This window comes from Panthera uncia, unplaced genomic scaffold, assembly GCF_023721935.1.
Source record: "Panthera uncia isolate 11264 unplaced genomic scaffold, Puncia_PCG_1.0 HiC_scaffold_2343, whole genome shotgun sequence".
Lineage (NCBI taxonomy): Eukaryota > Metazoa > Chordata > Mammalia > Carnivora > Felidae > Panthera > Panthera uncia.
Window position 1 is genome coordinate 1 of NW_026059068.1, and position 12132 is coordinate 12132.

General features: G+C 57.3%; 1 protein-coding gene across 1 annotated transcript; it reads left to right on the forward strand.

Moving 5' to 3' along the window:
- Positions 1 to 6: 6 nt before the first annotated feature.
- Positions 7 to 12059, forward strand: LOC125917742 (sphingomyelin phosphodiesterase 4; the record flags this gene model as incomplete). Its single annotated transcript, XM_049623859.1, has 10 exons — positions 7 to 129; positions 1682 to 1753; positions 5006 to 5092; positions 7652 to 7797; positions 8597 to 8687; positions 9313 to 9413; positions 10010 to 10173; positions 10670 to 10875; positions 11472 to 11705; positions 11928 to 12059. Coding segments are annotated over exons 1-10 (1356 nt in total), but the record flags the coding sequence as incomplete, so codon positions are not given.
- Between the last annotated feature and the right edge of the window lie 73 nt (positions 12060 to 12132).

Here is a 12132-nt window from a genome sequence, read left to right on the forward strand (position 1 = left end):
CCAACCATGCCCTTCGCTTCTTATGGCCTCCACCACACCAGCCTCCTAAAGCGACACATCTCTCATCAGACATCTGTGAATGCAGACCCTGCCTCCCATGAGATCTGGAGGTCAGAAACTCTGCTTCAGGTGAGCGCGAGGAGGCTCTTCTCATCTTCTGTTTCAAAATAAACTGCCTGGCCACCTTCCACCCCCAGGGGCAGAGGCCTAAAGACTGTCCTCAGCCTGAAAGTGGTTCTGAATTGTTGGTGTTCTCCTGCTGTGGCGTGTGGGAAATCAGACTAGAAGAAACGTGCCCATGTGTCTAACCTGTATGTCATTGGCAGTATTTTTCATCCCAGCGTCCCCTTTCCAAAGACTTTTGTCTTTCTCATGGTAATATGAGCGCTGCTCAGTTTCCATTGGATCCGTGTAAAAGCTTTCCCCGCCTTCGACATTTTCAACCTGTTCCCACGTTGCTGGAGATGTTTCCTGTGATCACCATCATTTGGATATTAAACCCCTGCCCCAGTAGCGTTTTTGTTGTTGTTGTTTGGTTTTGTTTGTTTGTTTTATTTTAGGGAGAGAGCGCATGCACACGAGCAGGGGAAAGGGGCAGAGGGGGCGCAAGAGAGAATCTTAAGCAGGCCCCGTTCTCAGCGCAGAGCCTGACACAGGGCTTGATCTCATGATTCGTGAGATCATGACCTGAGCCGAAATCAAGAGTCCAATGCTTAACCAACTGAGCCACACAGGTGCCCCAAAGGTCAATAATGTTCTGTCATGTGGATATTCCCCTTTTTGTGTTTCTGTTCATCTATGGATGGCCACTTGGGTTGTTAGCACATTTTAGCTATGGTGAATAGCTGTTTCTACATGGATGTACAAATATCTCTTGGAGACTCTGATTTCGGTTCTTTGGGGTATATATCCTGAAGGGGAATTGCTGGGTCATATGATAGTTCTATTTAATACTTTAAGGAGCCGCCATACCATTTTCCACAGTGGCTGTACCATTTTATATTCCTGTCAGCGGTGCACGACCTTACCAAGGCCCATCATTTTCTGTCTTTTAGTATAGCCATCCTCATGGATGTGAGGTGGTGTCTCCCTGTGGTTTTGATTTGCACCTCCCTCATGGTTGATGATTTGAGTATCTATTCATGTCCTTATCGGCCATTGGTACGTCTTTGGCGAAATGTCTATTCAAGTCCTTTGCCCATTTTTTAATTGAGTGGCTTTATTTTTTTGTGGTTGAGTTTTAGGAGTTGTCTTTATATTCCGGGTATCCATTGTTTATCACATACACGATTTGGAAATACTTTCCCCCATCCTGTGGGTGACCTTTTTCTGTGGATAATGTCTTCTGACGTGCAAAATATTTTTGAATTTTCATGAAGTCCAATTTGTCTGGTTTCTTTTGTTGCCTGTGCTTTTAGAGCTAGAAATCATAGCCCAGTCCAGTGTCCTGAAGCTTTCTGCCCACAGTTTTTGCTAAGAGTTTTAAGTCTTAGCTCTTACATGTATGCCTTTCATCCGTTCTGAGTTATTTATTATTCGTGGTGTGAAGTAAAGGTCCAGCTTTATTCTTTTGCGTGTAGATATCCAGTTTTCCCAACACCGTTGGTTGAAAAGAACTGCCCTTGGAATGGCTGTGATACCTTAGATGGAAACCATTTGACCATCCAGTGCTCTCTTGCAGGTTTTTGTTGAAATGTGGCTTCATCATTATTCCTTGGAGATGTACCAAAAAATGCAGTCCCCTCACGCCAAGGTAGGTTCCACACTTTTTCATCCCCTCTGCTCTGGCCGTGGTGTGCCTGGTCCACCTGCTGCTTCTTGTCCTTGATCTCAGCTCGTTGTCAAGGGCTGGATGGTGGGAAGCAGAAACTCACCATCACCCCTTACTCTGATGCCGGACGGCAGGTGGGTTTCATTCTGTGGTGGGCTTGCACCCTGCGGGCTGGAGGCCTGTCCTCTCTGGGGTCCTCCCCATGCTACTTCCAGAGCCCCCTCCCTGGCAGCCGGAATGGCTGAGGTTGTGGTGCTCGTGCTCTGGGGCCAGGAGAGCTGCGGATGCCTCTGGGAGTCACATCCGGGCCTGTTCCCTCTGCTGTCACAGCGTGTCCTGCTTTCCTGCTGAGGTGGCACCCGGCCGACTTCGCTCACCTTGGTGCCCATACTGCCTTCCACCTCCTCCAGAGCATTGGCAGGCAGCCCTTTCTGCAGTGGGTGGGAGCTGATGCCTCCCTGCATGCAGCCTGGCCTGTCTCCTCCTCTTCTTCCCTTCTCTTCCCTCACAGGGCAGCATGCTCATTTGCAGAGGCGTGGAGGCAGCTGTGTCCCTGGGACGTTCCCAGGGCCGGCAGCCTACTGGACTCGTCAGAGTACAACAGCTCTGTTCGCCTCTTATTAGGCAGGGTGGGCACCTAGGTTCACGCTCCATGAAACAGCCTGAAACGTGTGAACTGGGGCCTGTAACCAACTGTGTGATCTGTGGCTTCTGTGCACTTCTGTGTTTGCTCCTCAGACTTTGCTTTTGTCAACGCCAGACAGAATTCTTGAGAGATTCCTTACGAATTAACACTCTATAGGCTAAAATTCACGAGAGTGGCCTGTGACCTTCCCTCTGTGATTCCAGCAAGTGGTGGTGGTTCTGCAAAGTGTTGGCAACCAGTTCTGCTTCCCTGCTGCCCTTCTGAGTACCCATTTGGGGAGCAGCCCCCAACCACTGCTCTCTTAAAGTGCAGAGTGACCCAAATCTCTCCTTGACATCACAGGGAACAGAGGGAAAGCCAGAACTCTGTCTTGGGCCTCTCGCGTTACTAAGTGCTTGCACTGCCATTGCTGCTTCCACAGTGGACTGGCTGCATGTTCCTGGCTGGTGCACGGGGGTCAGGGGCCAGGCTTCCCCCTAGGGCCCTGGGGGCTCACTCAGCCCCTGTGCATGTGGCTTTTGCAGAGGCAGGGGCTGCTTTGCTGCATTGCCTTCCCATCTGCTCGGTCTGTCTTCTGAGCCAGTGGGAGCACATTCACTGTCATTTTTAGCAGATCTGCCAGTCACAGAGGTCCTCTAGGTTGTCTCCTGTGAGGATCCCGAGCCCTATACGAGGGAGGAGGGTGGGCCGTCCCTGCCGGAGCAGGGGAGCCTTCCCCTTCTTCCTCACGTTTGCTTCCTCTTGGCCAGATCACAGGGCGGGGGAGAGCTGCTCAGAATGACTGGTAGTCAGGGGGCGACTGGGAAGCCCCCACCAGGTACCCATTGAGGTGTTTTGTTTTGTTTTGTTTTGTTTCCTATTTGTCTTTGCCTCCCATTGAGGCTGAAAGCAAAACCTAAGAAAACCTGGTGTGTGGGAAGGGGAGAAGGACAGCCATGGAGGTCTGCTTCACCTGAGGCTCCTTACCATTTGCCCAGGCCTGTGCTGTGCCGTTTGGAAATCCTAGCCTTGGGGTCAGTTTTCCTGATGTGAAAGATGCAGGAAACGCAGCTCTGAGAGGTCCCATGGTGCTTCCATGCCTAGCCTGGGTCCAGAGTGTATGCTCGCTCCTTACAGCCCGGGCCTCTGCTCTGCCTCAGCTTACTGGGCAGGGAGGGCTTCAGGAGAGTCAGATGGTCGGTAAAGACCGCATATTCCTGCAGGACACTGTGGGGCCTGCACTGTGTTCCTGCAGGCTGGGCAGACCCCCAACAGGGGAACCGTGTGCTCCCTGATTCCTCACTGAGAGCTGTCGCTGAGCCCGGGTCTGGCCCAGAGGAAGGCCATGAAGGGCAGACACCTCCTTGCTGTGCTGCTTCCTGCCCCTGCTCTGCGCGTCTGTGGCTGTGCCTGTCTCCTCAAGGTCTGGCACATGCGTTCTGACCTCTCCCGTGTGAAGCATGGTACGCGGTGGGAGGCATGGCCCTCCCAGGGCAGGATGTGTGCCAGGGCCGGCTCTGGGTTGTGCTTGGCTAAAGGGGACTGCTTTAGCAGGCCTTGTCGCTGCAGCGGGGCAGGGCAGAGGTGGGGTGGGGGTGGACAGCTTAAGCCAGCTCTGCTGTCATCCCCCATGGCCCAGGCTGTCCCAGCCTCAGGGTTCCAGCTGCCTCTGGGTGTGTGTGGCCATGACCAGATTCCTGGGGCCCGTCGGGACTGACGGAGGGCTCCGTGTGTCTGGAGTCGGGGAGTCCTGGTGAGGTACGAGAGGTGGGTCTCCCAGGATTCGAACCCATGAGTGTTCACGTTACCTTTAACGATTTCGGGAATGTGGGATGTGGAAGGTGTCAGGCCTGGTGAGCTAAACCTTGCTTGCCTCTGTGCCACCCTGGGAATCAGCCCCATTCAGGAGGGGTCGCTGATTGGATCTTTGACACCTAGGAACTGATCTCATCATATATCAGTTTGGTAAATTTCTTCTTGGGACAACACAGAGAAGTCCAATAAGTTACAAATTTTTCTTTCTTGAGCAAAGAGGTCTCCATCTGGAACTAGCTCCTCAAAAATTTCTCTTCTGAGCCTCAGGGCCTTCAGGGCCTCGGTGGCCATCAGTGTGTCCCAGCAAGACTCCTGGGATCCTGGTGGGCTCCAGTGTGCACACACTGCACACGGAGCATTCAGGGTTGGGGGAGGGCAGGACCCTCTGGAAGGAAAGTGAGTCAGGCTGACCTCAGGGAGCTGGAGAGAACTTCAGGCCCCAGAGACATGAAGGAGGCTGCCCAAGTGACCTTGAGGGTCTGTCTGTCCCTCTGCCTGGCAGGTGGAAGAGCACCCCTTGGGCCTGGCTCTAGTCTGCCCACCAGAAAGGGCTCCGTCTGGGCGGCTGAGAGGGTGGTGTCCCATTGGTCTGAGGCTGCTGGGCTGTGATTGTTTGGATTGTCACTGACGTGCTTTTGTTTTTGTTTTTGTTTTTTGTTTTCTCTCCTTACTTCTGGGCTCACTTTTGTCTTTCTCTCCCTGCTGTCCCCTCCCCGGTCTCTCCCCTCCTGTCCCCTGCCCTGTCCTCTGCCCTCCCTGCCTGTTCTTGGCTTCTCTGTTTTGTTGTCTCTCAGCTGGAGGTTCTGCACTACCGACTCAGTGTCTCCAGCGCCCTCCACAGCCCTGCCCAACCCAGCCTCCAGGCCCTCCACGCCTACCAAGTACTGGCCGCTCTCATATTGTTTTGTTTCACCCCTGCCCTGTGGTGTGAGCCATGGAGCGCATGGCAGTGCAGTGGTAAAGCGAGGGTCCGGCCGGGGACCAACTGGGGTGATTCAGGCCAATTCCAAGCAGAGTGAGGCCAGTGTGTGTTGGGGATGGTGGCAGGCATCCGTCTTTAGCCTGGCTCAGCCCTCAGCTTGGTAGACTAGCCCGGGTTTGGGGTGTGGGGCCACCAGATCTGCCTGGCCAAGCCCCAAGCCAGTTGGAATGTGGTAGGCTCTTGGGAGTTGGTGGCTTCTGTGCTTGGCCCTGGGTTGAGGGAGCGGAAACAGTGTGGCCTTCGCAGTGGCCTGACTCACCTGGCTTTGCGGGCCTGGTACCTAGGAACTGACTGAGCCCAGGGAAGCCCAAGGCTCATGGTGGCATGGTCTGTCAATCCCAAGCCTGTGTGAGGCCAAGGGGCAGGGAGGACGAGGGCTTCGTCCCCTAGCCTGGAGAGGCTGTTGGTCCTTGAGCATGCTGGGGTCTGGCCTCTTGTGGACTTTTGTGCTCCCACAGAGGTAGGCGAGAGCCAGAGAGGGCCTCACGGAGACTGGTCTGCTTTAGGCAGAGATGATCAGTGTGGACGGATTTGAAGTCTTGAGGTCGGTAGATGGAGTGCAGGACTACAGGCTGTTAGAGGGCAGATGGAGTCTGGTAGTTCATGGATTCATGAGATGAATGTCAGGAAGTTTGGGCAGAAAGCATGCATCTAGATCCCATGCCCGAGGCCAGGGTTCTGTCCAGTTCCCCCTCAGTGGGAGCACACCACATTTAACCTGATATTTGAGCACACGGTAAGAAATCACGTTTGCTGGGATGGGGTGGTGAGTGCACACAGGGTTCCCACTCAGAAGCAGCAGCCACAGGGAAGAGGGAAGAGAATGATCCAGAAGGGCCAGCAGGGGCGGGTTTAGCACAGAAATGGTACCACTCCAGCATGTGTTGGGGAAGGGCTCACTTGGCCAAGAGCAGCGTCCCTGGAGAAATGTGCACAGCAGGAGGGGTAAGAGCCCTCCCCCCACCCACCATGGGAAGGGTTGCTGAGCTGAGAAGAGCTGGGCCCAGTGAGAAATGCCACTGGCTTTGGGAAAGTGTCCCTAACGGCCATGCGGGTGGAGGAGGCCCACTTACAGCAGCGGTGGCTGGATTCCTGTGGGGATTTGGCTCTCGGGGGGGGGGGGGGGGGGGGGGGGGAGAAGAAAGGTTTGGCTTCTGTCCAGAGGGAAGATAGCCCAAGGAGCTTCCCGGTTCAGTGCAAATGCTCTGTCCTCCGCTAGGGAGATGGTGGGTGGGTCGGCGAGGGGCCAGGAATGAGAAAGGGGGAGGCTCCTGGGGGGAGTTACAGCCTGGCAACAGTGCCCTCTGATCCTCCGTTACTGTGAAAATATCTTACGTTTTTTTTTGTTGTTCAAATGATGCAAGTTCATCGCTTAAGCTTACAGATAAGCAGAAGAAAATCTCCTCCTGAAGCCCCGTAGCTTCCCCCGCAGTCATATCGAGTCGTGTGGTGTGTTGCCTAGGCCTGTGGAGACAGATCCATGGCAAGGAGAGCGGAGAAGGCAGTGCCGCGGGCAGTGGTGGGGCTGTGACTGGGTGCCCGGGCTGTGCCAGGAGGCACGGCTTGTGCCAGCCTCAACATTGCTCAGGATTTGGACTAGGCTGCCAAAAGCTCTATCGAGGTTGTGGAGGTCCCAGAGGCCTGGGGGGTGAGTGTGGGGAGAGGAGCGCGTCTGGGCACCCCAGAGCTGGGAGCCGGAGGCAGCGGATCCTGCCGGTGCCATCCTCTGCCACTCTGGAGACTCCATCCTGTATTCCGTCACAGAAGAGCCAGCAGACAGGCTTTCCTCTCGGGGCTGGGTCTTAAAGATCCTACCTGAATCTTGTGAATGAGAATTTCACCTGACAAGATAGAAAGCGCTCTTGTCTTGTGCTGACGGCAGGGCTGTTAGCAATGGAGGAAGGGCCACCCTGCGCCAAGCCCCCAGCTGGCTGTGTCCAGGACAGGAAGTGGATGGAAGGGTGAGGGTTACAGCAGGAGAAGGAATTTGGGAGTGTTTCTCCCTGAAAAGGGAAGCCATGGGCCCCAGCGAGCTGTCTTTATATACCTGGGAGGCAGGCAGGAGACCCTGAGTCCGGATCCAGGGTGGGATACTGGCCTGCCTCGCCCCCTGCTCCTCCTCTGGCTGGCCAGGAGTTGAGGGGGACCCCTGAGGACTTGGCCGGGCAGCAATGACCCGAGTCAACCACAGAGGGTAAAAGAAGGGGTTGGGAGCACACAGGGAAGCATTCAGGTCTGCTTTAGCAAAGCCGTCCCGCCCTGTCTTGCGTGCTCTTAGCAGGTCTCAGAGCTGGCATGCGAGGCCTATCTGCTGCGTGCCAGGCCCAGGGAGGGCCCTGTGGGTGGCCCACACATCCTGTCGGGGAGAAGTGGTCCTGGGCGGGACATACATGGCCAGGCCTGGGGGCCCCACCCTGGGACCAGTCTGGGTCCTGACACAGCTCCCCCTCAACCTCAGGAGTCGTTCACACCCACGGAGGAGCACGTGTTGGTGGTGCGCCTGCTGCTAAAGCATCTGCACGCCTTTTCCAACAGCCTGAAGCCTGAGCAGGTCTCTCCCTCCACCCACTCTCACGCCACCAGTCCCCTGGAGGAGTTCAAACGGTGGGTACAGGGCATGCACAGGGCTCCCGTGTCCCTGGCTGCCACTGCCTCCTACTGCACATACTCGTTGCCCACAGTAACCTATCCTTAGGGCATGGGGTCGGCCTGTGAGGCGTCTGCAGGGTGGGGCAGGTGGGAAATCACCTTGACCCCTCCGGGGTCTGTTTCCCGACCCCTCCTCTGGCTCCACAGGCGGGTGGGGGCTGCCTGGCTGCCACGGCCTTTCCTTCCAGGCCTGCCGTCTTCAGTAGAAAGAGCCAGGCTGGCCAGAAAGAGGCCCCATCTTGTTGCCCTGTCTTGTCCCCTCCCCAGTGTGGGCAGAGTGGAAGATCTACATTGACCGCACTCAGAATGCCCAGGAAAGCCGATGGGCTGGGAGTGCCTTCACTGCAAAGTGGCTCATTTGTCATGGGAGACTGAGCTCTATGCTGCACCCTCCCCCTCCTCTTCCTCTCTGCTCCGCCAGTCCTTCTGTCAAAAGGGCCAGGATGGTGGCCTGACTCCTAGGCCAACTGGGTCCAGCAGAGCAGGTGTGTGGTGACCCAAGCAGAGGTGTGTGGTGACCCAAGCAGAGGTGGTCACAGGAGCCATACTAGGTCAACCGCTTGTGTGCTGTGTGTCCTTGGGACATTCCCTAATCTCTCTGAACTTTGGTTTCTTTGTGAAAAATGGGGCCCAAAATAGGAGGCCTTACCTTCAGGGGTGCCCAGTGTTCACCCCGGCAGAGCTGGCCCTTGGAACCGGGAGCCACTTGGCTCACCTATGAGGGGACCCTCTCCTCACCTCCCCTCCCCTGCAGGGCCGCCGTCCCGAGGTTTGTCCAGCAGAAACTCTACCTTTTCCTGCAGCACTGCTTTGGCCACTGGCCCCTGGATGCGTCCTTCAGAGCCGTGAGTGTCAGCCCCATCTTGCTTTCTTTGTCTTTGCCCTCTGTGCTTGATGAGGGAGGTCCCGTGGGGCGGATGCCGGAAGGAATCAGCTATTGCCGCAGAGGGTCACATTGGTGGGTCACATTGTTCTGCTCATTTGAGTTTTCAGAGCCAACCCCCAGGTACAGAAAAGCTGTCTGCCCTGACCTGGAACCCAGTGGGTCCACGCTGGGTGGGTTCCCAGCCCCACTGAGCCGCACAGGCTCCCTCAGCTGGGGAAAGCACTCCTGTGTTCCACACGTTCCACACTCGCTTCCGAAGGGCTGGCACAAGGGTTAAAACTAATGTAACGTTGTGTGTCAGCTATCTGCAGATTAAAAAAATCATTTTAATTAAAGATGAAAAAAGAAACATCATAGGGGATGCGGAGTTCCCTCCTGCTCCCTCTCGGAGTGGCGGGTGGGAAGAGAACGTGGTAACGCCTCCAGGAGAACCGAAGCCCCACGGTTAGGATCACCCCCTCCTCACCTGAGCTGCCTGCCGGGAGCCGAGCTCCAGGCCACCCAAGGATCTGGACCAAAGCCCCAGCCCCACAGCCCAGCAGAATGCCAGCCTCCAGGCCCTCAGGGCACACGTGTCCCACCAGGTCCTGGAGATGTGGCTGAGCTACCTACAGCCCTGGAGGTATGCACCTGAGAAGCAGGCTCAGAGCAGCGACTGCCAGGCCCGGTGTGTGTCGGAGAGATGGTGAGCCCCGGCCCGTTGTCCTCCCTAGGGGGACCTGCTTCCAGGTGGGGCACAGGCCCCTCCCTCCTTGACTGTGCTTTGTTGTCTGGGCCCTGGGCTTGATCTCCCACAGAAACAGCTGGTGACTCCTCTGTGCTGTCCCCTTGCCGTTGACTGTCTCCCCTCAGATGTATGTTTGCACTCGCCCCCAAGCACCCCTCGACCCGTCTTTACTAGCGTTCTGCATAGCAGCCACCACCGCCTCCCCTCCCCCCCTCACGGCCAACCCCCCAGCCTCCGCCAGCGCCTCCTCTCCACGACTGCCTTCCTTGTGCTCCTTCTGGTGCCCAGGCCAGCCTCTGCTGCGGAGGCTTTGGCCCTCTCGGGAAGGGCCGCATCCTACAGAGGACTGTGCCGTCTATAGGAGGCCTAGGTCTTCCCTGCCTCCCTTGTGCCTCCTCCCTCGCCCCCACCCCTGGTCCCTCAGCCACGATGAGGTCGTGGCAGGGGAGAACCTGGAACCCAAGGAAGAGAGCGCTAGTGAGGCGGGGGCATAGACTGGTGTAGTCCTGCCTCCAGTGGGAGTTCTGGGCCCTGATGCACTGCCTGGTCCCCAGGGCACCCTTTGTGCAGGAGAATCTGCTGATGTACACCAAGCTTTTTGTGGGCTTCCTGAGCCGCGCGCTCCGCACCGACCTGGTCAGCCCCAAGAACGCGCTCATGGTATTCCGAGTGGCCAAAGTCTTTGCCCAGCCCAACCTGGCTGAAATGATCCAGAAAGGTAAGCCCTTAGCCAGAGGGAAGCAGCACTTAGAGAGGGACCCACGGACCCTGCATGTGCCTCATGGGCTCGGGGTGGGCTGGCAGAGGTGCCACGGGGACTCCTGGTACACGGTGGCGGGGTGGACGTCGGAGCCTAGCGGCATCCTGCCTTCCCTGTGGCACGCGTGCCGGGCAGGAGCTGCGGGGGTGCTGGGCGGGGGAAGCAGAGCTCAGAGCTGTGTCTCCCTGGTGACTCTTGGTGGCATCAGAAAGCAGTCTTGGCCCGTGTCGTGTCTTAGATGGCTTTATCGGGTGTTAGCTTCTCTGGTTTTCTTTTGTGCATGTCGGCCTTCCTGTTGAGACTGGTGGGGGCTCCAGGAACATTAGGAGTTGGGCCCCTGTGCCACTCGGTCCCTATCCCTCGGAAGCCTCAGCGGCACCCAGGAAGCCAGCCAGCGGCTGCTGGCTGTTTGGTGCCATGGAAGCTGAAGCCAGAGTCGGGTTCTGCTTTCCAGGGGAACAGCTGTTCCTGGAGCCAGAACTCGTCATCCCACACCGCCAGCACCGACTCTTCACAGCTCCCACTTTCACCGGCAGCTTCCTGTCCTCGTGGCCCCCAGCCGTCACAGACGCCTCCTTCAAGGTGAAGAGCCACGTTTACAGCCTGGAGGGCCAGGACTGCAAGTACACCCCAATGTTTGGGCCCGAGGTCCGGACGCTGGTGAGTTGGGGCTCCCCCAGGCCGCACGGCCGTCCCGAAGCCGTGGCAACAGCAGGGCCAGGGAGAGCACACGTGTTGTACGGAAGGAGGAAGGTTGGGTGTTGGTGGACGCTGCTGTACCTTGGCTTTTTTTCTTTTTTCAGTGCGGTCTACGTTTTTTCTGATGATAAAGGCAGCACTTGCTAGAAAGTTTTCACATTTAGAATATGGGCGTCTTGGGGGCACCTGGTGGCTCAGTGAGTTAAGTGTCTGACTTTGGTTCATTCAGGTCATGATCTCAGGGCTCCTGAGTTCGAGCCCCACATCGGGCTCTGTGCTGACAACTGGAGCCCGGAGCCTGCTTTGGATTCTGTGTCTCCCTCTCTCTCTGCCCCTTCCCTGCTCACAGTCTGCCTCTGTGTCTCTCCAAAGGAAATAAACACACACACACACACACACACACACACAAATGTAGAATATGCACGTCTTAGTCTTGAAAGACCCTGGCCTCCTCCTGGCCTGCTGGGGGCCCCCAGGTCTGCCTGCCAGCCTGTTGGTGGCTGGGTGGCGTCCGGTGGCACCACCCGAGCTGGCTGACCTGCCCCCATGCCCCGCAGGTCTTGCGCCTGGCTCAGCTCATCACGCAGGCCAAGCAGACTGCCAAGTCCATCTCTGACCAGTGCGGGGAGAGCACGGCCGGCCGCCCCTTTCTGTCGTGGCTGGGCTTCTGCTCCACAGACACGAACGGCTCCTACTCAGCCAACGACCTGGACGAGATGGGGCAGGACAGTGTCCGCAAGACAGACGAGTACCTGGAGAAGGCCCTGGAGTACCTGTGCCAGATGTTCCGAGTACGAGCCGGGGGAGCTGTCCCCTTCCTGGCGTTCGGTCCCGCGGCCCTCATCCCCTGCCCAGCCCGTGGGAGATACAGCCCGTGCCCACAATGTCACGTCTGGGTCCCCTTGCTGTCGCCGTTAGAAGCCCAGGGGGGCCAGTCTCCTCCCTTCACCCCGAGAGTGAAGGCAGGTAGCAGGAAGCGGCACTGCCTCCTCACGGGGCTTCCTCCCTCACAGCTCAGCGAGGCTCAGCTCACCCAGCTCACGCTTGCCTTGGGGACAACTCAAGATGAGAATGGGAAGAAGCAGCTCCCAGACTGCGTCGTGGGGGAGGACGGGCTCATCCTCACGCCCCTGGGCCGGTACCAGGTAAGGGCCACACCCCGGAGGGCTCTGCTCTCCTGGCGGCGTGGCCGTGGCTCCCGCTGGCCGAGCCTCCGAG